Below are 24081 nucleotides of genomic sequence, written 5' to 3' on the forward strand. Positions count from 1 at the left end.
AACACCTTGGTAAGTCAATGTTCGAGCCAAACTCCACAACCATGCTAGAAGGGGGTCAAAAGTATCACTTTGTATCTCTTAAAGAAGCATGGTCGAGCTCGGGGAAAGATTAGATACTCATTGGTGACCTCGTGGCCATACGAAGAACAGATACCGGGGACCGTGGTCAATAATGGGTTACAATTCAAGTCACTATACCTAAAGACATAATGTTCGAAGGCAACTATTTGTTACAAGGTCCGAAGGATGTCCATGGTGCTAAATCAAGTCCTCAAGAAACAAAGGCACACTACGAGTCCACGCCTGAAGCGCTTCGGCACCAATCTCGAAAGCCACCTACTACATCAACACTGAGTCGGGTGCTGATTTGACCCTGTTGGTGCATGCACCATCGAGTCCATACCAAACTAAGCCTAGCAACCACGTTTGGAAGGGGTCAAGAATCTTACAAACCTATTCTAGGAGAGTGCAGCTACCTTGCCTTTGGTCTGAATAAAAAAGAAAGACCAAAGGCAAGGTAGCTGCAGAGAGATTGTGGGGGTCACTGTCAACCCCTTCTTCGAGCAAAGAAAAGATACCAAGGCAAGAAATGGTTATGGTCCAAGGTGCCCTACCCAAAGACTTTAACATTCGAGAGTAACTATTCATAGGAATACTAAAGAATGTTTGGGACACTAGCTCGAGCCTCAGGAGGCTCACCGCGGGTCATAGGGCACTCGGAGTGAATACTCTCTCTTGTTGTCAACGTCTTGCAACTCAGAAAGTAGGAGTTGATGATGAATATATCGAGTTTGTCCCAATAAGTAAAGCCCAAGTAGATGGGCGACCAGAAAGGAGCGAAGGCTAACTACCCGACCTCATGCTTGGATGGGGAGGCAAATGACTTCCAAGCTCAAATGGCGCGTGAAGGGCCTCCGAGGTCGACCTCCAGACTCGACCGAGGGATGGGTTGGGCAAAGACCTAGTCTCATGGGGGCACCCTATTCTTAGGGAGTTCGTTGGGCAAATTAATTTAAATAAGTAGCTCTTGTCTTGGTTATGACATCACTTGCTCACTTATACACAAACAATTCTCTAAGAAAACTGAAGTCAAATCTTTGTCTTAAGTTTTCTATCATTTATATTGTTTTGTTCTTATTTATTATGGGGAATTAACTTATTAAAAATTACCACATCACAATTAAATTAAAAAATTATAGAGTGATTTTTGGAGGGCATTTAATATTGTATCTTTATTTTTTTATTATTATTTTTAAGTATAAAGCCAAAGCAAATGTAACCACACTCATACTCATAACTCATCTCACTCATAAATTGGGGACACCTGCTTTGTAGCAAGAAATAGTGTACTAGTATAGAGCGACCATGTTCCTTTCTTGCCTGAGCCCCACCTCCGTGTACGGCGGCTTTCTGCGCGTTTGCCTCTCCGCCGCCGGCCTCACCTCCCAGACCACTGACATAGACGACGAGACCACCATCCACTTCTGGGGCCCGAACTCAAAATCACCTTCAAAGCCCACACTAGTCCTCATCCACGGCTTCGGCCCTCACGGCGTCTGGCAGTGGCGCTCACAAATCGCGGCTTTTGCACGGGACTACAACCTCTACGTCCCGAGCCTGGTCTTCTTCGGCCGGTCCACCACCAAATCCCCGGACCGGTCCGAAGTGTTCCAGGCGAAGTCCATCGGCAAGCTCCTGGTGGAGAAGCTCGGCGTGGAGAGGTTTTCCGTCGTGGGGACGAGCTACGGCGGGTTCGTGGCGTACCACATAGCGAGAATGTGGGCGGAGAGGGTGGAGAAGGTGGTGGTTGCGAGCTCCGGGATTAACATGAACAAGAAAGACAACGACGATCTGCTGAAGAGGGCCAACGCCGACAAGGTTGAGGAGTTTCTGCTGCCGACCACGGCGGGGCAGTTGCGGACGTTAATATCGTTGTGTATGTTCCGCGGCCCTCATTTCCTGCCGGATTTTGTTTTCAACGATTTCATTAAGGTAAGTCATTTCGATCTCAATCTTAAGGTTACAAGAAATTGATAATGAAGAAGAAGAGTATGAGAATCCTACAAGATAATATTGGCGTGTTATTTGGTAACATAGCTTATCAATTAATTTTAATTTGTTTGATCATTATTAGTTTATTGACTTGGTCAAATAGCTCATATGCCTATTTGGTTAATCAGATTGTTTTGTAACAATTTATTATTTCAGAACGCTAAAATTTTAAAAGCCGCTCAAAGCAGCTTTTCAATCAGATTTTTGAGAAAATAAATTATTTTCTCTAAAACACCTCTAATAATTAAAAAAAAAAAAAAAACATAACGAGACTGTGCAAATGGATTCTGCAGCCTTTCAGTCCCGTTACTCTCATTGTCCCTTCAAAGTACTAGACAACGGGGGTACTTGAGCCCGTTGACGAGGCTCATAAACCTGTTGCCTAGAACCTTGAAGGTAATTAACATCGAGACATGTGATTAAGCCCGTGAACATTATTTATTTTCATTCCAAGTTGCTTTCCATTATTTTAGAAAAAAAATTATAATCTAGTAATATAAATATGAGGTTTACCTAATTGAGTTATTTGTTAAGATACACTGCTGGAAATTATGGAATTTTCGACCACCTGAAAGTGATTTTAAATCAAATCGTAAGCAAAAAGTGGTCGGAAATAGCAATAAAGGTTTTTCCGGATACCAAATTAAAAGTGGTCGGAACAAGACTTTCGACTTGATTTAAGATCACTTTCAGGTGGTCGGAAATTTCATAATTTCCAGCAGTGATAGTTTGTAATTTCACCTCTATTAATACTTGATTTTTTTCCTCGATTATAGTAATTTTACCTAAGTTAGTCTTCAAATATAGTGATTTTACCCAATTTAATCATCGGCTATAGTGGTTTTTCTCAATTTAGTCCTTGATTCTAATCGATGAGGATTCAATTGGGTAAAACCATTATGATTAATGAAAGCGAGGACTCAATTGGGGTTAATTAGTAAAATAGTCCTAAAAATAATCTTAAGTTTGACCTTTTAACTAAGCACAGCAAGATATGATATGCTAAAATTAAATCAGGCTAAGTTGTATGCCCCTGGACTTGTATGGCACAACCTATTCCCATCCTTACTTTTAAGTTTTAACCAATAAAAGATGATTGAGTTTTAACTTTAAGTTTCAGTTTGGATTGATGCGTGTATAATTGAATGAATAAATTATGTTTAACAATATATTTAAACAAAATTAGATTGCAATTGGGTTTTGTTTTTTAAATAATAAAAAGGGAAGTAGTGACTAAATTATTCACCGCTGACACAAAGTCAAGATTAAAAACTAAGGTAAAAACAAGAGATCAGAACATTATTTTAATCTTGTTTGATGATGTGATTTTTTTAAAAATAATTTTTACTCATTTGTTTTTTTTTTTAAGGCATTACTCATTTGTTTTATATTCTACTTTTGGATGACATTAAATCTATAGAGCAAGGTTGAAAAATTGCTAGCTAGTCCGCGTCCAAGGGGCGCAAGTCCAGGCGTTGATTAATCAGTGTCTAGGTGTCCGATTTTATTTTTTAAAAACTTATTCGTCAAACTTATGCGGCCGGGTGCGATTTGTGCAACCATGGTATAGAGATTAAGATAAAATAATATGGAAAATGATAATTTCCCTCCCAGTGTGTAAAATTTCATCCTATGTACTAATAATTTTATTGAAAGATTAAAAAAAATAATAAAGTAATTTATTTTTTCTTCATTAATTAAAACATGCAAATATGTAATATTAGAAAAAAGTAATAAGTGGAATGAAAAATAGAGTAAGTCTAATATTACTCATGCACGCATGTATATAATATATATACACACACACACACCAATTGATAAGTTATCTAATTAATTAATCCCATTATTATGTGAATAGTAGGACAACCCCTGGTGAACTAATAATAAAAACTACAACGATAACGACAACAATTATATTTATTATAATGAGTATTATAGTAATTATACATTATCTTTTTAAGTTATTGTTAAATAATTATCTTTCCGCTTTAAGTTTCAAAACATAATTCATCCTAGCTTTATGCTATGCTATTATAGTTAATTTATCAGTCAATTTTAACTTGTTTGACTATTATTAACTGTTTGATTGGGTTAAACAACCAATATAAGTGTTTGATAAAATCATAAAATTAACTTTTTATAACAGTTTATTGCTCCAAAATACTAAAATTTAAAAAACTATTCAAAACTACTTTTTCGATAAACTTTTTAAGAAAGTCATTTTGCATTTAATCAGCTAACAACTAATTTACCAAACATCTTTCTACAATCAGCTAATGCATGCTATCAACTAGTCAAACTCACTAACCCAATCAGCTAACAACTATTTATTAAATACCCTATACATATTTTTTCCCCCTCACACCCCCCCCCCCCCCCGGCGGATATATTAAATTGACATATCTACCCTTAAAGTAAACATTTTATTTATTTTTCTTCTCCAACCAATTATTGTTTATACGTAGGGTTGATTACGGTTCGGTTCGAACTGAACCGGACACTATAGCAATCGAATTGAAAGTTTTCTATTATGATTTAGATCCATAACCCAATATTTGGATTTCGGTTTATTAAAATCATGAATCGAAAAAACTGGATCTTGAACCGTGAACTGGCAGTTCGAATTCGAAAAACTACTAACATTAGTTTAAAATTAAAATTAAAATTATAATATTTACAAATAGTGTATGTTCTTTTTTTTTTTTTCATTTATTCTGATTCTCACATATAAGTATATATGACCGCGATTTGGTTTTGATTTTGAACCGTCAGTTCTTGGTTCCGGATCCAGTTTGAACTGCTGGTTCAAACTTTATTTTAAAATTTTATTTTTTATTTTTAAAATAGTCTAAATTGAACAATAAATGTATTTTTTTTCAGTTCGTAACATGAATCGACCGTTCTGGTTCGCGATTTTAATGAACTCTAAATGTCATATTTCGATTTTAAATTGTAATCGAAATATTTGGTTTGGTTGCTATAGTGTCTGTTCGGTTTGAACCAAATCGTGGTCATTATTTGTTAGAGAAGAAAAATAAATGGAATATTTATTTTAAGGCTAAATATGTCCATTTAGCATTTCAGGGGGAAAAACTGTCACTTAAATAATTCAAAAGAGAAAAATGCTATAAGTATATAACTCAGAGAAAAAAAGTGCTATTTTCCCGTTTAAGAATTAATAATAGAATTGTCCCTAATAATAATGAAAAAGAAGAGTAAATTATCCCTCTTGTTTCAACCAATCACATAGGGTAGGTGTTTCTAGTGGATTTCTCTCCCTATATAGTTTATGTGTTATTACACACGAGTGAAATTTACTCGATGCACACCCTCAAATAACAATTATGAGTTTTCTCGTCATCCAAAAATAATAAATTATTAATAAAGAGTGTATTCTACGCTTAGCCACTCTGATTATTATGAAATTTTTACATTTTGTTGTCAACTTTGGTTTTTTCTATTTTGAATCCGTAACCTTAAAAAATGTTTTTTCCTTTTTTTATCAATGTTTGTATAGTTGATCTGACGTGTATATATATGCATGTGTGATGCAGAAATTGTACAGGGAAAACAGGAAGGAGAAGCTGGAACTACTAAAAGGGTTGAGCTTCGGAAAAGATAACACAGTAAACATATCTCCACTTCAACAGGTCAGAACATATACTAAAACGGTTGCTTCTTATCAGTGTTGCAAAAATCCCGCTTAACTGGGCGGCCACCTAGCGTATCACCATAATCGGTGGTCCAGGCGGCTGACCGGTTAGGCGAATGACTAAGTCGCATAAGCGCTGTCTACGCCTCCTAAGTACCGACAAGGCTTGATGTTTTTAGGTTAATATTTAATATTATTTTAGTATTAACTATTAAAATATTAAATATTTTTTATAATTATCAAGTCTTAAAAAATTAAAAAATTGAAACAAACTTTTAAAAAAATAAAAAATATATTGGCGCTTAGGCACTCTCAGCGTCCGAGTAGCACCTAATGATTTTTTCAACCATGCTTCTTATTAACTGCACATGATAGAATTGAGGTTGAAAGTGAACAAAACAAAACAAAGGAGAAAATATATAGATTCACTAATTCGAAAAGTTTAACGTATGATGATGAGCAGGATGTTTTGATCATATGGGGCGAGAATGATCAGATATTTCCGTTGGAGAGAACAACAGAGCTCAAAGAGTACGTATATATCTATTGATTATTACTAATTTAATTTAATTAAATTTCTTGTAGTTTAGTGGTATAATTATGAGATCAAAGATAGATTGTTCAATTCTTTTCTTCTTTTATATATATGTTTTTAGGCTTCTAGGAAAGAAAGTGAGATTGGAAGTTATAAAGAGGGCATCGCACCTTCCTCAGTTCGAAAGAGGCTACAAATTCAACAACATCCTCAAACATTTCTTAAATGGTTCTTAAGGAGAACTACCCACTATGTCCGCATGCTACTTTTATTTGTAGTACTCACTCAAACTAAATATAACTTGTGGGGAGATTATATATGTACTACATTAAATGTAGGTCAAGTTCATCTGTGAACTGTGCTTCCCGTGTGGTCACTCACCATTAGGTACGCTAAAATGCACCACAAAGTGTTCAGAAATACACCATTATGTGTAGTGAGGTGTGGTGCGCGCAGTTTTTGGTGTGTGGTGCGCTTTGTGGTACATTTGTGCATTTTCAGACACTGTGTAGTGTATTTATACTACCCGATGGTGAATCTGTACCGATCGCACTAGAAGCACTGCCCGCATTTGAACCAGTATCCATGTAATGTCATCATAAACTTAGGTGTATTGATGACAGCTATGGTTAGGTTGTTTGCAAGGTATGTATGGGTGTATTTATAGTGGATGTTCCAATAACTTATTGTTTTGTGTTGATTTTGCATTTAAAGCTTTATTATCATGGTTCACTTCCTTTGTACAATGGAAATAAAATGGTATGTCCTTGAGATTTTTTTTTTTTTTTTTGAAACCAAAATATGTCCTAGAGATACTACGGTGACTTACGGTAGAATGATCAAGTGAGTGGAGCATGATTTTGTTTGTCACACTGATTTTTCTAGTGAGGTTTATTTATTATTTTGTTGTTTGTGAACTGTACTATTACACATGAGGGAAGTTTACTCAGTGCACACATTCGAGTAATGATTACGTATTTTTCTCGTCACAAAAAAAATAATAATTATTATTCATTAGCTCGCTAAAATGAATATTAATTTCCTTTCACTCATCAGTTAATATTCATTTACGCAAATTTTGCTGTGCAACCGAATGCACCATGCGCATAGTGCATACGATGCAAAACGATGTCGTTTTGGTTAAAAAGCGCGCGTCCCACTTAAAAAAGAAATCAGGTTCGATTCCCGGCAATAGCATTTTTATATATCCATAAATTCATAACTATATATCCATAAATTCATAACTATATATCCACTAATTCATAACTATATATCCACAGTGAATGAATGAACTAAATATCCACAATGAATGAACTAAATATCCACAATGATTGAACTAAATATCCACAATGAATGAACTAAATATCCATAAATTCATAACTATATATCCATAAATTCATAACTATATATCCAGAATGAATGAAGTAAATATCTACAATGAATGAACTAAATATCCACAATGAATGAACTAAATATCCATAAATTCATAACTATATATCCAGAAATTCATAATTATATATCCAGAAATTCATAACTATATATCCACAATAATGCTATTGCCGCGAATTGAACCTGATTTTTTTTTTTTAAAAATGGGACGCACATTTTTAGTCAAAACGACATCATTTTGCATCGTATACACCATGCACATGGTGCATTCGGTTGCACAGCATAACTATTGATTCATTTCAGCATGGGTTCATTCTTTTATTTATTTATTTATTTTTTAGTTTAGTATATTATGGACAGGCCTAAGTTTGTTCTCTGGTCACTTTTGAGACGTTTAGTTTGCTAGTTTAATAAAGTTCTTATTCTGCTTAAAATATATATATATATATATATATATATATATATATATATATATATATAGAAAAGCAATTAGACCTCTAAAGTCTAAACTACCCAAAAAAAAATATTAAAATACAATTAGGGAAAATGGCACTTTTTCCCCCTAAGTTATATACTTATAGCACTTTTTCCCCCTCAATTATTTATGTAAGCACATTAGCCCCCTCAATTATTTTAAAAGTGGTGGTTTTTCCCCCTAATATATTAAATTGACATTTCTACCCTTAAAGTAAACATTTTATTTATTTCACTTCTCCAACAAATTATTGCGTATATGTAGCGATTACCATGGTTCGATTCGAACTGAACCAGACACTATAGCTAGCAATCGAATTAAAAGTTTTCAGTTATGATTCAGATTTAGAACTCAATATTTGGATTTCAATTTATTAAATTTAAGAATTAAAAAAAACTGGATCATGAACCTGTGAACCGGCGATTCCGGATCCAGTTCGCGATTTGAACCTTCTTTATTTTAAAATTTTATTTTTTATTTTAAAATAGTCTAAATTCAACAATAAATGTATTTTATTTTTTCAGTTCAGAACATGAACCGGCCATTCCGGTCCGCGATTTTAATAAACTCTAAATATCGCGTTTTGATTATAAATTGTAATTGAAATATTTTGGTTTGGTTGCTATAGTATCTATTTGGTTTGAACCAAATTATAGTAATAATTTGTTGGAGAATAAAAATAAATGAAATATTTACTTTAAATATTTATTTTAAAGGTAAATATGTCCATTAAACATTTCAGGGGGAAAAAGAGCCACTTAAATAATTGAGGGGGGAAAAGTGCTATAAGTATATAACTTAGGGAGAAAAAGTGCCATTTTCCCATACAATTAAACACCTTAGCTAGTCATTTGGATATATACGATTATACGGCCCATTAACGATATAACACCACAGGTTATATTGGTTAAAATCCTATTTGGTGCTTAAATGCCAGGCAAATTATGCCCTGGAAACGTGTTCACCGTGAATGGTGAACACAAGGCCAAACAACGTCGTTTTAGGTAAAAAAAAAAAAAAAAAAAAAAAAAATCGTGGATGTGGAGTTAACGACGCGCGTTGATCAAATTATGAATTTTCTTTTATGAAATTATGAATTTTCATAAAATTCATAATCTCATAACAGAAAATTCATAATCGCATAACAGAAAATTCATAATCTCATAACAGAAAATTCATAATCTCATAACAAAAAATTCATAATCTTATAACAGAAAATTCATAATCTCATGGTTCCAAAGTGAATGTGCAGGCATGAATTTTCATAATTTATGAATGTCCGTGATTTTGGACGGGAATGTGTAGGCATGGTTCCAAAGTGAATGTGCAGGCATGAATTCATAATTTATGAATGTCCGAAATCATTGTTCACCTCAAATTAAAGTGAAATCGCAAAAAATTCATAATCGCATAACAGAAAATTCATAATCTCATAACTGAAATTTCATAATCTTATAACAGAAAATTCATAATCTCATAACTGAAAATTCATAATCTTATAACAGAAAATTCATAATCTCATGGTTCCAAAGTGAATGTGTAGGCATGGTTCCAAAGTGAATGTGCAGGCATGGATTCATAATTTATGAATGTCCGTGATTTCGGACGGGAATGTGTAGGCATGGTTCCAAAGTGAATGTGCAGGCATGAATTCATAATTTATGAATGTCCGAAATCATTGTTCACCTCAAATTAAAGTGAAATCGCAAAATGTGAAAATGAAGAAGAAAAGTCACGCAATTAATTAAGAAAAAAAAAAAAGATAACGGTGTACTAACACCGTTGGAACCGTGTTCACCATGAATGGTGAACACAGTTCCATAGCATAACGCTCCTAAATGCAATAGTTACAATTGTTATGCCATGGACCCGGGTCCACCTTGCAAGGTGGACCCAGGTTCAAAATGACGTAGTTTTGCGTGTCTAAAATAACGGGGCCGTTAGTAGTACCATTACTTCAGTCAATGATATTTTTTTTGTGTGTGTGTAAATATAGATTTCAAAAGTTATGAATATAGAGTTCAAAAATTGTGATATTGAGTTCTGTAATTTTGTATATTGAAATCTAAAATTGTGAATATTCAGTTTTAAAATTGTGAATATAGAGTTCAAAAATTGTAAATATAGAAGAACGAATTCTGAAGACAAATGGCAAGTTAACGGCAAAAAAGGAATCAATTTAAAAAAAAAAAAAAATTAGACAACATCATTTTGAAACAAAACGACGTCGTTTTGGACCTGAGTCCACCTTGTAAGGTGGACCCAGGTCCATAACATAATTTGCCATAACTATTAGGGCTAAGGTTTGACAAATAAAATCATCATTTTCCTTAAATTGGCCCATGAGGATTATTGCATTTTTTTTTTCAAGCACACCAATGACCAACTTGTGCATTTAAAGTACAAAACTTGACCAACTTGTGCATTTAAAGTACAACTTGCTTTAACTATGGCTTCCAGTTTAGCATAGGTCAAGTTATTGTTTGCTTATCCTAGCCAATGTTTTCTTGAATGACAGTAACCTTAATTCTAAAGTGCTAAGACAAGGATCTCAAGATCTTATTGACCATCTTCTAGATTCACCTAGAACAATAGTTTCATTTGAAAGATCTTACACTCGAGTGTTAACTAGACTATGGTCTCATCTTCCCTCATCCTGAGTTGCTCAAACTTTGAATGATCTTACTGTAACTTTAATTGTTTCACGGAGTCAATTCTATCATTGGTAATCTATAAGATCTCCTAGGCCACCTTCGCTTTAGTGCAACTTGCTATTATTGTGAATTGTTTTTCCTCCAAAGATCGATCCCACGATGGTATTAAGGGCCTTATTATTGTAACCAACAACAATCAGTACAAATTGTCACAAACGGTTTCCTTTAACCTAAAGATAGATCTTTATATGAGCCTTCCAATAAACGTAATTCATACCCACCAATGGCAGTGGTTTTATGCCACCATCCATCCTGAAATATATGAAGGCACCAAAGCTAGCAACCAAGAATTTCAAGAAATACTCAAGAATCACATAATTAAGCAATTAACACAAAATTTAACTAACAACTTAATCTAATATGCTCTGATACCAACTGAAATCATTATTTAACATTGAGAAACTCTTAATCAAATTTGGAAACAACTCGTAAAACACAAATTTTCGTTGTTTACCAATTTGTGTTGTTCCAAAAAATAAAGTAAAAGTAGAGTAGCATAGAACATGTTTGTTTACGCAGTTCAAAGTGACCAATCTTACATTTGTTAGGCTCCCAACTCAACAGAAGTCCAATCCACTATCATAGATTTTAATATAAATTACATGAAAGGAATCATCAAGAAACAAATCAGGAATTCACCAAATTCATGTGAGACCCACTCAAAAATCAAAATTGATTGAGTTGAGCTCAAACAATTCTACTATCAACTCGAGACTCCCCTTAATGGTTTAAATAAGATTTCAATCTTGTAACCACCTAGTTACCAAAATTTCGTTATCAGTAGACCTTATTAATGGACACGTAGAGATCTTCAATAGAATGCCAACAACTTCATAACTAATTCTGGCCATGTCGTCATTGCAGCATCTATAACAGGATCTACACCAAAAACTTCCTATTATAGTTGAGCCTTCACGGAACCTTTTGTTCTACCCAAGTAATATGAAAAGCTAGTACAGACACCTATTCTATAATACACATACTCCCTAGACTATATTTTTTCCTAGAATTAAGCAAACAAGGATTTATTATACAAAGTATAACATTTCCATTTATAAAAGGCTTCATTAAATACACACCTAGCATTTTTCCGAGCAAGAACCTTAAATAGTGTCCATGTTGCAAAAATCTAGCCTAGGCACCGATTAATCGACACCTAGGCACTAGACGCTAGTCGACCGCCTACCATAATCGGTGGTCTAGCGGCCGCCTAGGCACCGGTTTGGTCGCCTAGTCTGACATCGTTTTGAACAAAATAATCCTAAATTGTTCAAACTCTATATATTTTTTTTTATTAATTTTTAATATTTTAGTATTAACTATTAAAATATTAAATAGTTTATAATTATCACATCTTAAAAAATTTAAAAACTTCAAACAAATTCTTTTTTTTAAATACTTTAAACAAATTTTTAAAAATTAAAAAAATAAAATAAAAAATACACGGATGCCTAGGCGCCCGAAGAGTGCTTAGTGATTTTTTCAATCATAATAGTTGTAAGAAGTCAGAACTTTGGGTGTGTTTGGTTTGCACATGGGAATCGGAATTGAAATGAGTATCAAATACTTGATAATGGTAATGAGTTTTGGTGAAAATATTTAACATGTATGGTAGTAGGGTGGAATGTGAATGTTTACTAATAGTAATGCTTGAGAATGAATAAGTAAATGAAACCCCTATTTTATTTGGATATGAGTTTTTCAATTGATGGGGTATTCAAAACTCATAATAGTATTTTAAAAACCTATCAAACAAACTATAACAACCACTTTCATATTCATTCCCATGAGCAAAACCCATCAACCAAACACACCCTTTGTATTTTAATTTTAAATTTCAATGACAACTAACATAAACTAGAAAATCAAGTTCAATTTTCATTCTTTAAAAGAAAGCACAAATGTTCATTTTCTCAAAAAAAAAAAAAAAAAAAAAAGCACAAACGTAAGTATGTAAGTAATGTAACCAACCAACATTTGTGTACCAACAAGAACGACTGATCATCTCATTGAATACGATTATGAACCTGTAACTCACTCATATTTTTGGACTGACATGATCTACGGTCCATATCTACTGAAAACTCCATTAACAATCTGCAGGATCCAAACAAGGACTATAGATACCAGTGTCAAAGTAGGACCACGTACAATGCATTAAAGTTATGTACAATAATGCAATAATTCAAGTCCTCAACTACCAAGATGGCAAGAACTAGTAGCCAAAACTCTTACAATTTTGCAGACTCCATTCAGAAACCCACTCCCCCTCTCAAACCTGTCCCTTTCTCTATGTTTTAATCACTTTATACACAACTACTTATAGCCTGCCCTTAATAACTTTAGTTGCCCCGGGGTTCGGGTACGATTTTCAGTCTTTAACCACTGCTGTTCTGGGATATCACTTCTCCGAACTTGAGGAACAGTTGGGCGTCCGATGTGCTCATGGATGAGTAGTTTACGAGATGGGGGGTCTTCAGATTCGCGTACTCGTCCTTGTAGCATGGCGTGTGGGCAGAAGGGAGCGGCGCCAGTGTGGTTGGGTTCAGCTGTTTTGGCTCGGTTGACTGTTTTAGGCTCTCGAGCACCCGGACAACCTCGTGCATCGTTGGCCTCTCGAATGGCTGCCTCTTGGTGCACAGAAGGGCGAGCTGGAAAACCTTCTTCACGTCCCCGAGATCCTTGCACGTAGCAGAGATTTCGGGGTCAACGGTTTCCATCACTGCGTTGTTTGCAGCCTTCGTTAGGATCTGCCACAGAACACCCCATTGATAAAATATGAGAGAACATATGGGTTTATAAGGCTATGGGTTATACTAGCTAATTAATTGGATTCAGTCTTTTAGTGTGGTTTGACTGCAATATAGCCTAGTTCAATGACCTTGTTCAGTCCACTTTGGTGACGTCTAAACCCACAATTTACATTTTTTTGGAGAAGTAAAACACTAACCAGATGATGAAGGTTGGATTCGTTATCGACAGCTTTCCTTCCCGTCAGCAATTCTAGCAGAACGATCCCATAGCTATACACATCTGACTTCTCCGTGAGACGGGAAGTTCTTGCATACTCGGGATCAATATAACCAATAGTTCCCATTACGTAGGTCGAAGTAAAGGACTTGGATGTGCATAAGCTCTTTGCAATTCCAAAGTCGGTGAGATGAGGCTCGAAATCGTTGTCCAACAAAATATTCGATGACTTAACATCCCGGTGGATTATGCGGGGGTTACAATCATGGTGAAGATAAGCAAGCCCTTCAGCTGCACCGAGAGCTATTCGAAGACGAGTGTCCCAATCGAGCTTCTTCTTTTTAGTCGGCCCTGAGAAGTACGTTTTGGTAATCAACAAGGATTTAAGACCATAATACCTCGTACAATAACATAAAATTATCTTAGTTCAAACATCATAGGAATATAGGATACTCACCATGAAGCAAATCCCAGAGGCTACCGTTTTCCATGTAGTCGTAAAAGAGAAGATGGCCAGCTGCAGAAAGGGAATAACCTTGGAGACAAACCAGGTTACGATGCTTAATGCTCCCGACTGTCTCGAGTTCTGTCTCGAATTCTTTTAGGCACTGAGGGTGGTGAGAATACAGCTTCTTAATAGCCACCGGTCTGCAATTCTTTAGAACGCATTTGTACACCGTGCTCGAAGCTCCATAACCAATTATGTACTTCTCGCTCAAATTCTCTGTCATCCTCATAATGTCCTCGTAAACATGAAGTGCCATGTTCATATGAAGTATAACCAGCTTAGGCGACGAGTAGTAATAAACTAGTGATAAAAAAAAATTGCGGGTTTAGTGTATCAATCAAGAAAATTAGGGCTCGTAGACAAGAAAAGTTATGGATTATTTACTCGGTTTATCAATCGATGCTTCCATCCGTGTTGGATTCTGTGGCCTGAATGCTGCCACTAAAATCATCAGAAGAATCATCAAGCCACCCAAAGCAATCCCGAGGATAGTTCGTTTGGAGATCATGACTGCATTTGCCCAGAAATGAGAAACGAAAAGTATGTGAGACAAGACAGGCAAATTGATACTAAAGAACCAACACATCTTTTGAGTTTCGAGGCATTCTCACCTCTCCCTCTGGGATGAGACGATTGACAAGAATTGAGCTCATATCCACAGAGATACGGATTTCCAATAAAACTAAACAAAAAATAAGTCAAATAATCGCACAAGGAAAAACGTAAGTGCAAACATGCATAAGTGACAATATTCTCAATTCTCTACCTATCTGGTGAAAATCTCGAGAAGTTGTTCCCGGTTGGAATATTCCCAGCAAAATTATTGTACGAGACGTTTCTACAAATTGCGGGGAAATCAATCGTACCAAATAGTATCATAGTAGGATAAAACGAAAGTCACGTATCGATTTAATTCTGCACTTACAGAACACTAAGAGCCGGGCAATTTGCCAGTGACGCCACATCGCCTGATAAATTGTTATTTTCTACTCTCCTGCCATTTATGTAACAGGAAACGGAACCCATAAGAATTCTGAAAAAAAAAAAAAAAAAAAAAAACGTACCATTGTGATTTATGTAGCTTCACTTACAGCGAGAAGAGATATTGAAGTTGACTGAGTTCTTGAGGTATCGGACCAGAAAGGCGATTGCTCGAAACATCACTGTAATGACAAGACGTTACAAAGATGAATGTTAAACAATTCGACGTAATTGCTGTATATAGTTTAGAAAGTTAGGGTTCCTTACATCTCCACGATGTTTCTTAAATTGCCAAATTCTGCTGGAATATGTCCAGATATATCGTTCTTGCTTAAATTTCTGCAGATTTATCAAAGCGAAACCGTAAATAAATAGAAAATCTAATAGAACAAGCAACAAATCTGCCAAATACATGAACTCACAGCTTCAGAAGATGTTCCAGATCACCGAGGGAATCGGGAATAGAGCCCCTAATCTTATTATTCGAAAGATCCCTGACCATCCAAACGAAAAGAACCGATAAGGGTAAAAGGGTTTTACAAGCAAAGTATAAATCGAGCACGAATAAAGTTTGATCTTACAATGTATCGAGGTTTCCAATCCGGGATAGCTCAATTGGAATTGGACCACTTATGCCATTAGAGGAGAGATTCCTTAAAAAACGAAACAACGAAATGCATAGTTAGCTTATGCAATCTGAACGCCATATGATTCCTACACTGAAATACAGAATCTAAAAACGAATCTAACTTACAGATAAGTCATAGTTTCCAGCTTTTGAAATGCGTGGGGGATGGTCCCATTCAATTTGTTCCCATGAACATTGCTACAGTTCGATCAACGAATTAATATTTTTAAAATACAAAATTTGGCATCAATTTTTCATCGAATAGGGTTGAAAAGCTTACAGGCTGTTCAGATTTTTACACGAGCTGAGATTATCGGGTATGGGGCCATCAAGGAGGTTTTCGGCTACATTTCTGCAAATGCAAGGTATACATAAACAAAAGATAAATAAAAACCGCTAATAGCACAATTATATCGCATAGAGGAAATGGCATACAAATCAAACAGCTCTGTAAGCTTTCCGAGTTCTGGTGGTATACGACCCGTAAGTAGATTATTGTTTAATTCCCTGTCAAAATAACTCTCTTAATCTCAATCGCTAGAAGATATAAATGCTTTCTAAATCTATAGCTTCTTTACTCATCAACGAAAAAAGGAATAATAGAAAGCATTCATACAGATAGTGAAGATTTGTCATATTTCCAAGCTCGGGAGGAATGGACCCTGTTAGCTTGTTTCCATGTAGATACCTGAATGCAAGAACAGTGTTAAACTACAAAACTGTCGGGGCAGAGACCAGTAAAGGGTCAAGTCCAGCACCTGCCTCTCAAAAATGTAATGACAGTCTATAAGGAAATAATGTTGCGCCTTCGCTACTAGCTATAGCTTTTGGCATAGTGATAAACTCTTGATCCTAAGAAGACGAGATACTTACAATTTCTCAGTGTAAGTCAAGTTCCCGAGGATGGGAGGGATCGGTCCACTCAACATGTTACAGCTTAAATCCCTATAAAGAAAATAGAGCTTAAGTTGATAGTTGGATTGCACATTAATAGTTATATGCTCAACACGAGTAACAGATGTTATAGCTAGAATAAGTTAAATGACGGGTAGATGCTTATTTCTCATAAACTCCCTTCCACGTATGAGGCAATCGAGTTTCATGAAAATAGAAAAGTTCGAAAAAAACTCACAAAACCGCAAGAGCCTGCATCAAGCCAATGACCGGGGGGATTTGTCCCGAAAGTTTATTCCCTTGCAAAGATCTGATATTCACAGATAATTAACGAAAATTCCAAGGAATCCATAGTAATACCGCTTTGTGTAGTGTTAGATAAGTTGCATTACTTGATATACTTACAATGTGGCTACTTGCAGGAACCCGATGTTATATGGTATCTCGCCAGTCAAGTTGTTGTAAGACAAATCCCTAAGAACGAAAAGCCGAAATGTCTTTTATTAGACCAAACATAATGAATTACAAGACTCGGGAGATTCTAGCGTTATTATTTCCCAGTTAAGGTACCTACAGAACCTGGAAGGCAGTGCAGTTGCCAATGCTCCGAGGAATCGAACCAGTTAAACTGTTATTTCGAACATCACTGCATATGCCATACAACACATTAACAGATGTTTGTATATATACACTACTATACCAAAAGTTCGAATTGCTTTTAATAACGATATAATTTGTGTAACTTACAAGTACCACAGTCCCGTTAGCTGGCACATATCGGGCGAAAGGGAACCAACCAAGTTGTTCCCCCGCAGTCCCCTAAATTCACAATAACAAAGATCATTTTAAACGAGAAAACTCGAGTAATGAAGGTGTTTTTAAATTTTAAACTTTAAACTCACAGATATTGTAGAACTTCATTCCAATATATCAGTCTCGGGATTTCTCCACTTAGCTTGTTCTGTGCCAGGTCTCTGGAGAAATTATTTCGAAACATATATACTCAGACCACCCGTTATTCAATAACACCCGAGTTGATCAATCGAGGGTTAAAGATGGAAACTTACAGAATTTTCAAGTTAGGGATCTGAGACAATGTCGAAGGAATCGGACCAATCAACTGGTTATTTTTCAAAATCCTAGGAACCAATCCATACTATACATTTAGTTTACTGACAAAAACATGGAATAACGAGGAAACACGACACAACTAATGAAGAACTTGCGGGGAACAACGAACTTACAAGCCTTCGAGTTGTTTTAGCTTTGAAATCGAGAAGGGAATATCGCCATATAACTCATTGTAGGATAGGTCCCTGTTGATAGGACCAAATTTCAGTTATTTAACTACCAAACAAAAAACACAAAGGATTTTTGTAAATCTAAAGTGGAAAACATGCTAAACATACAAGCTCTTCAAAGACAAACAGTCTCCAATCTCATCCGGGATTTGACCCGAAAGCCGATTCTGCTTCAAATCACTATCCAAAACATCAAAAACACAAATCATTTTCTTGTTTCTACACCATCACCCCTTATAGTTACAAAAACCATTAAAAAAAAAAAAAAACACAAAGAAAAGCCTAGGAAAGGGACTTTACAGGGACAGTAGGCCTTTTAGTTGTCCTATTGCTGGAGACAACTCCCCATCAAGATTTAAACCTGATAGATTTCTACAACAACAACAAAAGTGTGTTAAAACAATAATGTCAAAAACCTTTGGCCAAAACTACATTATTTATTAAGATAAATTACTCACAGTGCAACAACATTGAAGGTGACATTATCACAACTAACACCTCTCCATCCACAGTAATCCGATGAAGGTGAGTCTGTCCAGTCATACAACACATTCTCCACATCCTTAAATGCCTTCTTAATCTCCACTAAAGTAGTCCCTATAAAAAACAATGGAGTTTCATCGTTTTGAGGGTGCATTAGAAGAAGGAAAAGATAAACATTTTGGCACAAGAAGACAAGGACAAAGTACGATGTAATCACCGCATAATAAGGTCAAAAACATCATTAAAATAATAAACCCAAGAATAATAAACAAAGGGGAAGCTTCTTATTTCTTAAACTCCTCCTCATGATTAACAAAATGATATATAAAAAGGAACCCCACATTAAACCACTCACCATCATTCGCCTCCACAGACCCAAAGCTCAAAAGCACCAAGAAACCCAAAAAAACAAGACTTTCAAACCAAACTGCCACCATTCTTTAGTACCCAAAGAGGCAAAAAAGAGATGCCCTTGAGCCCTTTACTAAAGTTCAGAAGATGCAGAGAGGAGAGGGGGGCTAAAGCTTAGCAGAAGCTAGTAAGCATCACAAGACGACAGCGTTTCATCCAGTTCCAGAGCCACTTCTTTTATCCTCGGTTTCATGGAGCAACCCACATTGATATATGAGTCAGCATATAGTAGAAAAAGGGAGAGAGAGAGAGAGAGAGAAGAACTCTACAGAGAATTATGAAAATTTAAAAAAGAAAAAAAAATGTGAAGAGTCTGAGAGAAAGGGGTACGGTGTTCCATCACATCATTATGCAGAGAGGCCTACGCAGCCATGCTATAATGCAGTTCCTCCATATCCAATATAGAGAGAGAAAGAGAGAGGTTGTGGAGAGGGAGGGGGAGAGAGAGAGAGAGGGAGAGAATTATTTGAGGAGAGATAAAAGTTAAAAGAGTTTCTGCCAAAACTCTGCAACGAGGCCTGCAAGGTTACAGATAGTTGCAGTGGTTAGTATACTTGCATTTCTCTCTCTTTGTACAAGTGTAACAATGTATTGTATATTGTATATTGTATATATACGCTTGCATGTAATTCAATTACTACGCTCCATTTTCTCAAACTTTATTGAACTTGTACTATTTTCAGAGTTACTGTGTATATTATATATATATGTTCATGCAATGCAATTATATAATAATAATAATAATAATAATAAGTCAACTATCTGCCAACTACCATATAGTCTGATGACATCCGGGTTATCCATCAAAATGGATGGTCATAGGTTTGAACCCTGATATAGAAAAGGGTATTGACTCTTTAGACTGCAACAGATAAATAAAGTATAAAAAAAAAAATACTACCTTAACTTGTAATAGAGTCGTCAATTCTACTCAAATAATAATAACTTTACAATACTCTAAGCTTTACTTTATATTTTGTTGAATATACATAGAAAAGAGTATATAACTTATAAAACACAAAATATAATTTTACAAAGTACATATATGGACATTATAATCTAAAAAATATTTCAATAGTAACAGTAATATAGTTTTTCATTCATATTCATATATTTTTATTTATAGGAAAATTTGCACGCGCTATCCAAAAAGTGTTCACTTGATGAAAGTTGCATTGTGATCTTAAGTGACAAAGACCACAACAATATTTCAATAGGTTATATATGATCAATTTAAGTTGGTTTACCTCTTTGTGGTCTTTTGTCACTTAAGATCACAATGCAGCTTTTAGAACTTTAAGTAACCTCTGATTTTTAGTAACCATATTTTTCAAATCAATTTTTAGTAAAGTCCTAAACCAATTAAACTAGTTGAAACCGAAAAATTAACAAAAGAAAAATATGAAGAGACAAAAATGCCCTTACAAAAAAATAGAAAAAATCATGAGAAGGACTAAAAGTGTCCAAAAATGATAGTCTGGGATGTAAAATGACAAAAACAATAGTCTGAGACTAAATTTGGAATTGCCACCAAAGACAAGGGACATCCGGTGAAATTAACTCGAATAATAATGTAGCTAAAGAAATACTATATATAATAATGTAGCTAATGGGAATCAAGTCTTGATGAGTGAGTTGAAGTTAGGGTCACATACCACTAGACTAGGGGACATCTAGTGAACCATGGGATGATGTCTAAAGAGAGACATCAAGCTCCTTATATAGTGTTAAGGATCTTCTGGATGGTTGACGAGTGTACGACATCGGCTAGTCTTCATTCTTGGCCACACATGTATCCTCCACTAATTTGCTTCTAGCGCACTTCTCTTACATAAGTGGAGCTTCCTGTCTTCCAGTACACAAGAGCTGGTGTGGCTAAGTTGATTGATTGCATATCGTTAAGTAGGAGATTGATGGTTTTAACCTTTTTGGTTTGCACCTACTTAGCTTACTTTATTCCTACCTTTTGGGGCAAATTATGCCCTGGACCCGTGTCCACAATGAATTGTGGACACGGACCCAAAACGACGTCGTTTTTAAAAAAAACCGCGTCATTTAGTTAAAAAAAAAAAAAATTCGCGTGCGTTTTGCCGTTAACGGCGTTATTTTTTTTTTTTTTGGATTATGAATGTACAGTTATGCCGTTATGAATGTACAGTTATGCAATTATGAACACAAAGCTCTAACATTATGAACTTACAATTATGAACATATAGTGATAAAATTATGACCATGGAGCTTTAAAATTGTGAATATAGAGCTTCGAAGATTATGAATGTACAGTTATGGAGTTATGAATGTACAGTTATAAGAGTTATGAATCTACAATTATGGAGTTATGAATCTACAGTTATGAGATTATGAATCTACAGTTATGGAATTATGAATGTACAGTTATTGATCGAATTATGAACAAAGAGCTCGAACATTATGAACTTACAATTATGAACATATAGTGATAAAATTATGAACATAGAGCTCTAAAATTGTGAACATAGAGCTTCGAAAATTATGAATGTACAATTATGGAGTTATGAATGTACAGTTATTAACATATAGTAATAAAATTATGAACATATACTCCTATAACGAAGCGGTCTGAAATTTAAAAAATAAAAAATAAAAAATAAAATAAAAGATAACAATGCCTAACGGCACTGTTACCCGTGTCCAACATGCATGCTGGACACGGGTCCAACGCATAACGATTGACCTTTTGGCCACCATGATTCCTTCCTCCTTAGCAATAAAAATGAACCCCCTTGACCAATACTTTCCCAATAAAATGGGCTCTTGAGTCCAATGGCCCATCAAAAACTTTACTCAAATACCTAAAATCTATTTGTCTTCTACCTTGAAAATTTGAGTTTCATCTAATAATAATTTGTGAAATTTACATTTAAAAAGTTATAAACTTTCTTCATTTAATTCTTTGTCATGTATTGCTTCTCATTCTTTCCAAAAGGTTGAACCCCAACCCTAATGTATTGCTTCTCATAATTCTTTGTCATGTACTACTACTAAAGTACAAGATTGCTCGCATAAAAATAATGGTATTTCCAATCAAATCTTTCTATGAAATTTATTGTTTATAGAGCTTCAGTTGCGAGACAATTTTGTGCAAAGCTGAGTTATAATCAGTTACAAACTTAGTTTATAATCTTGAAATCTAAGATTAAACTAGTAAAAGTGTGCTTGAGGAAGGACAATTGATGATTGTTTGTCAAAACGATCCTTCAATGACTTCCATAAGGCAATGAGGTCTTTTTCAGTTAGATATATATTTATTTTTTAAGGTCGTGATTTAAGTGGTGACGTAAGAAAATAAGAGTTTGCACCTTCTGGATGTCATTGTACTGTGAGGCAATTTATATCCTGCACTACGGCGCGCGTTGCATTGTGCGCCCAAATGCAAAACGACGTCATTTCAATATTTTTTATTTTTTTTTTTGAAATTTCCCGCCCCAGTGTTTGGCAATTAATTTTTCTTTAAAAAAACACTCATGTTCAAAAATGTACATAATGTTATACTAGAATACACATAATTGTATACATGAATGTACATAATTATATAACAAAATATACATACTCTTTTTTAAAAGATACTCCGTAATACACATAATCTAACATAATACATAATAAATATAAACTTTTAACATAATACACATCAACTCTTAACATAGTACACAAAAATTTCCTGATTCGGATGTACATAATTGTATAAAAAGAATGTACATAATTGTATAAAATATGTACATAATTGTATGAACAAATATACATAATCACAGCAACTTCCTACAACGCCTCCCAAAACGACGTCGTTTTGGGAGGCGCACGGCGCACAGTGCTACGCGCGTCGTGGTGTAGGGTATAACGATTGGTACTGTGACTTAACAACAACAATCTGACTCAATTGCTCCCGGTGAGGGTTAGAGTACAAGTCTAGAGGGGGGATTAATAGACTTGTAGAGATTTTAAAAACTTTTACGAATAGTTAAAGCAACCGAGAGGTAACTTTAACTTCTCACGAGTATGCACAACGGAAATTATAATAACCCCTTTTTAGTTCTTTGCACGTAGTTTTACTCTTATCAAATTTTAGGTTTGGTTCTAAATTTAGTGCAATGAAAAGTAGTAAATAATTAAAGAGAGAGAGAGAGAGATTTTTATAGTAGTTCGGCTATAACCAGCTTACTCCACTCTTCTCCACAAACACTGGAGGATTGCACTATACTCCTAGTACAATAACCGGACGTTCACGCTTTGAACACAAAGCCAGCCCTGAACTCCACCAAAATTTCCAACTCCACAATGAGTTTACTCTGGCCCTTTCTACTCCTATCGAGTAGAGAATACAGTTGGAAGAAAATTAATTTCTTCTTTCTCAAACAAAGAAAAATTGGCTTGAAAATCTAGCTTGATTGTATCTAGTGTTGTAAAAATTGCGCCTAGGCGCTAGGCGGTGCCCAACCGCGAGGAGGAACGCCAGAATTGGCCTCTCCGTGGTGGGCCAAAATATCGTTTTGACGAATAACCCAATAAAAAAAATAATCGCGATTTCAGAAGGGCGAAGGCAGATTGCGCAAAACCCAGCCTCTGCCACCGCGAACTGCTTCAGACTCCAGCCTTCGCCACACCCACGCCCACGCCCGCCACCCTCCGCCGGTCCCTCCACCTCCGCGTCCATCAATCGCCGGTCAGTCAGCCCTCAGTCGCAGGTATGTTTTTTACTTATTTATTTTATTTGTTATTCACTTTCATTTTCCAGTTTAGGTTTTGTGTTTTTTGGTCATTTTGTTTAAATTTTGTTTCCTTTTGAATCTTTTATTGAATTGGATTTGTGAACTTGTTGATTGTGAGTTGTGGTTGTGGAATGTATCATTGTATTGTGATTTGTGAATTTGACAATTTGTGTATAGTAAATTAGTAATTGAATTTGAAGAAGATAACTTTGAATCCGAAAGTGAAGAAGAAGTTGATGTGGTTGCTGAGTTTGAAGATGATGAAAATCGTGTGATAGATCAATATGGACAAGTCTTGTTAAAGACTTTGAAATTATTATTATTTGTTAATTGTCATTTACTTAGT

The 24081-nt window shown here is 35.2% G+C and overlaps 2 protein-coding genes across 4 annotated transcripts; one reads left to right on the plus strand and one right to left on the minus strand.

Annotated features, from left to right (window-relative positions):
- Positions 1–1284: 1284 nt before the first annotated feature.
- Positions 1285–6958, plus strand: LOC109183138 (2-hydroxy-6-oxononadienedioate/2-hydroxy-6-oxononatrienedioate hydrolase 1-like). Of its 3 annotated transcripts, none has more exons than XR_002054499.1 (5): positions 1285–1992; positions 5607–5702; positions 6168–6235; positions 6361–6573; positions 6820–6958. XR_002054499.1 is itself a non-coding variant. In XM_019333324.1 (4 exons), exons 1-4 carry the CDS (start codon positions 1366–1368, stop codon positions 6473–6475), a joined length of 906 nt encoding a protein of 301 aa, XP_019188869.1. In that variant the 5' UTR covers positions 1285–1365; the 3' UTR covers positions 6476–6958. The 3 variants fall into 3 exon arrangements, 1 of the variants encoding a protein (XP_019188869.1); XR_002054500.1 differs by having other exon boundaries at positions 6361–6570; positions 6825–6958; XM_019333324.1 differs by having other exon boundaries at positions 6361–6958.
- A 5844-nt stretch (positions 6959–12802) lies between these two features.
- Positions 12803–19529, minus strand: LOC109183137 (LRR receptor-like serine/threonine-protein kinase ERECTA). The gene is made up of 27 exons (XM_019333323.1): positions 18938–19529; positions 18558–18696; positions 18400–18471; positions 18208–18279; positions 18043–18114; positions 17866–17937; positions 17701–17772; positions 17546–17617; positions 17373–17444; positions 17204–17272; positions 17037–17108; positions 16778–16849; positions 16521–16592; positions 16340–16411; positions 16185–16256; positions 16031–16102; positions 15858–15929; positions 15699–15770; positions 15544–15615; positions 15387–15458; positions 15221–15289; positions 15062–15133; positions 14907–14977; positions 14680–14805; positions 14245–14595; positions 13768–14138; positions 12803–13567 (listed from the first exon to the last, which is right to left on the minus strand). Exons 1-27 carry the CDS (start codon positions 19017–19019, stop codon positions 13196–13198), a joined length of 2946 nt encoding a protein of 981 aa, XP_019188868.1. The 5' UTR covers positions 19020–19529; the 3' UTR covers positions 12803–13195.
- Positions 19530–24081: the final 4552 nt, after the last annotated feature.

The sequence above is a fragment of the Ipomoea nil genome, unplaced genomic scaffold, assembly GCF_001879475.1.
Source record: "Ipomoea nil cultivar Tokyo-kokei standard unplaced genomic scaffold, Asagao_1.1 scaffold1101, whole genome shotgun sequence".
Lineage (NCBI taxonomy): Eukaryota > Viridiplantae > Streptophyta > Magnoliopsida > Solanales > Convolvulaceae > Ipomoea > Ipomoea nil.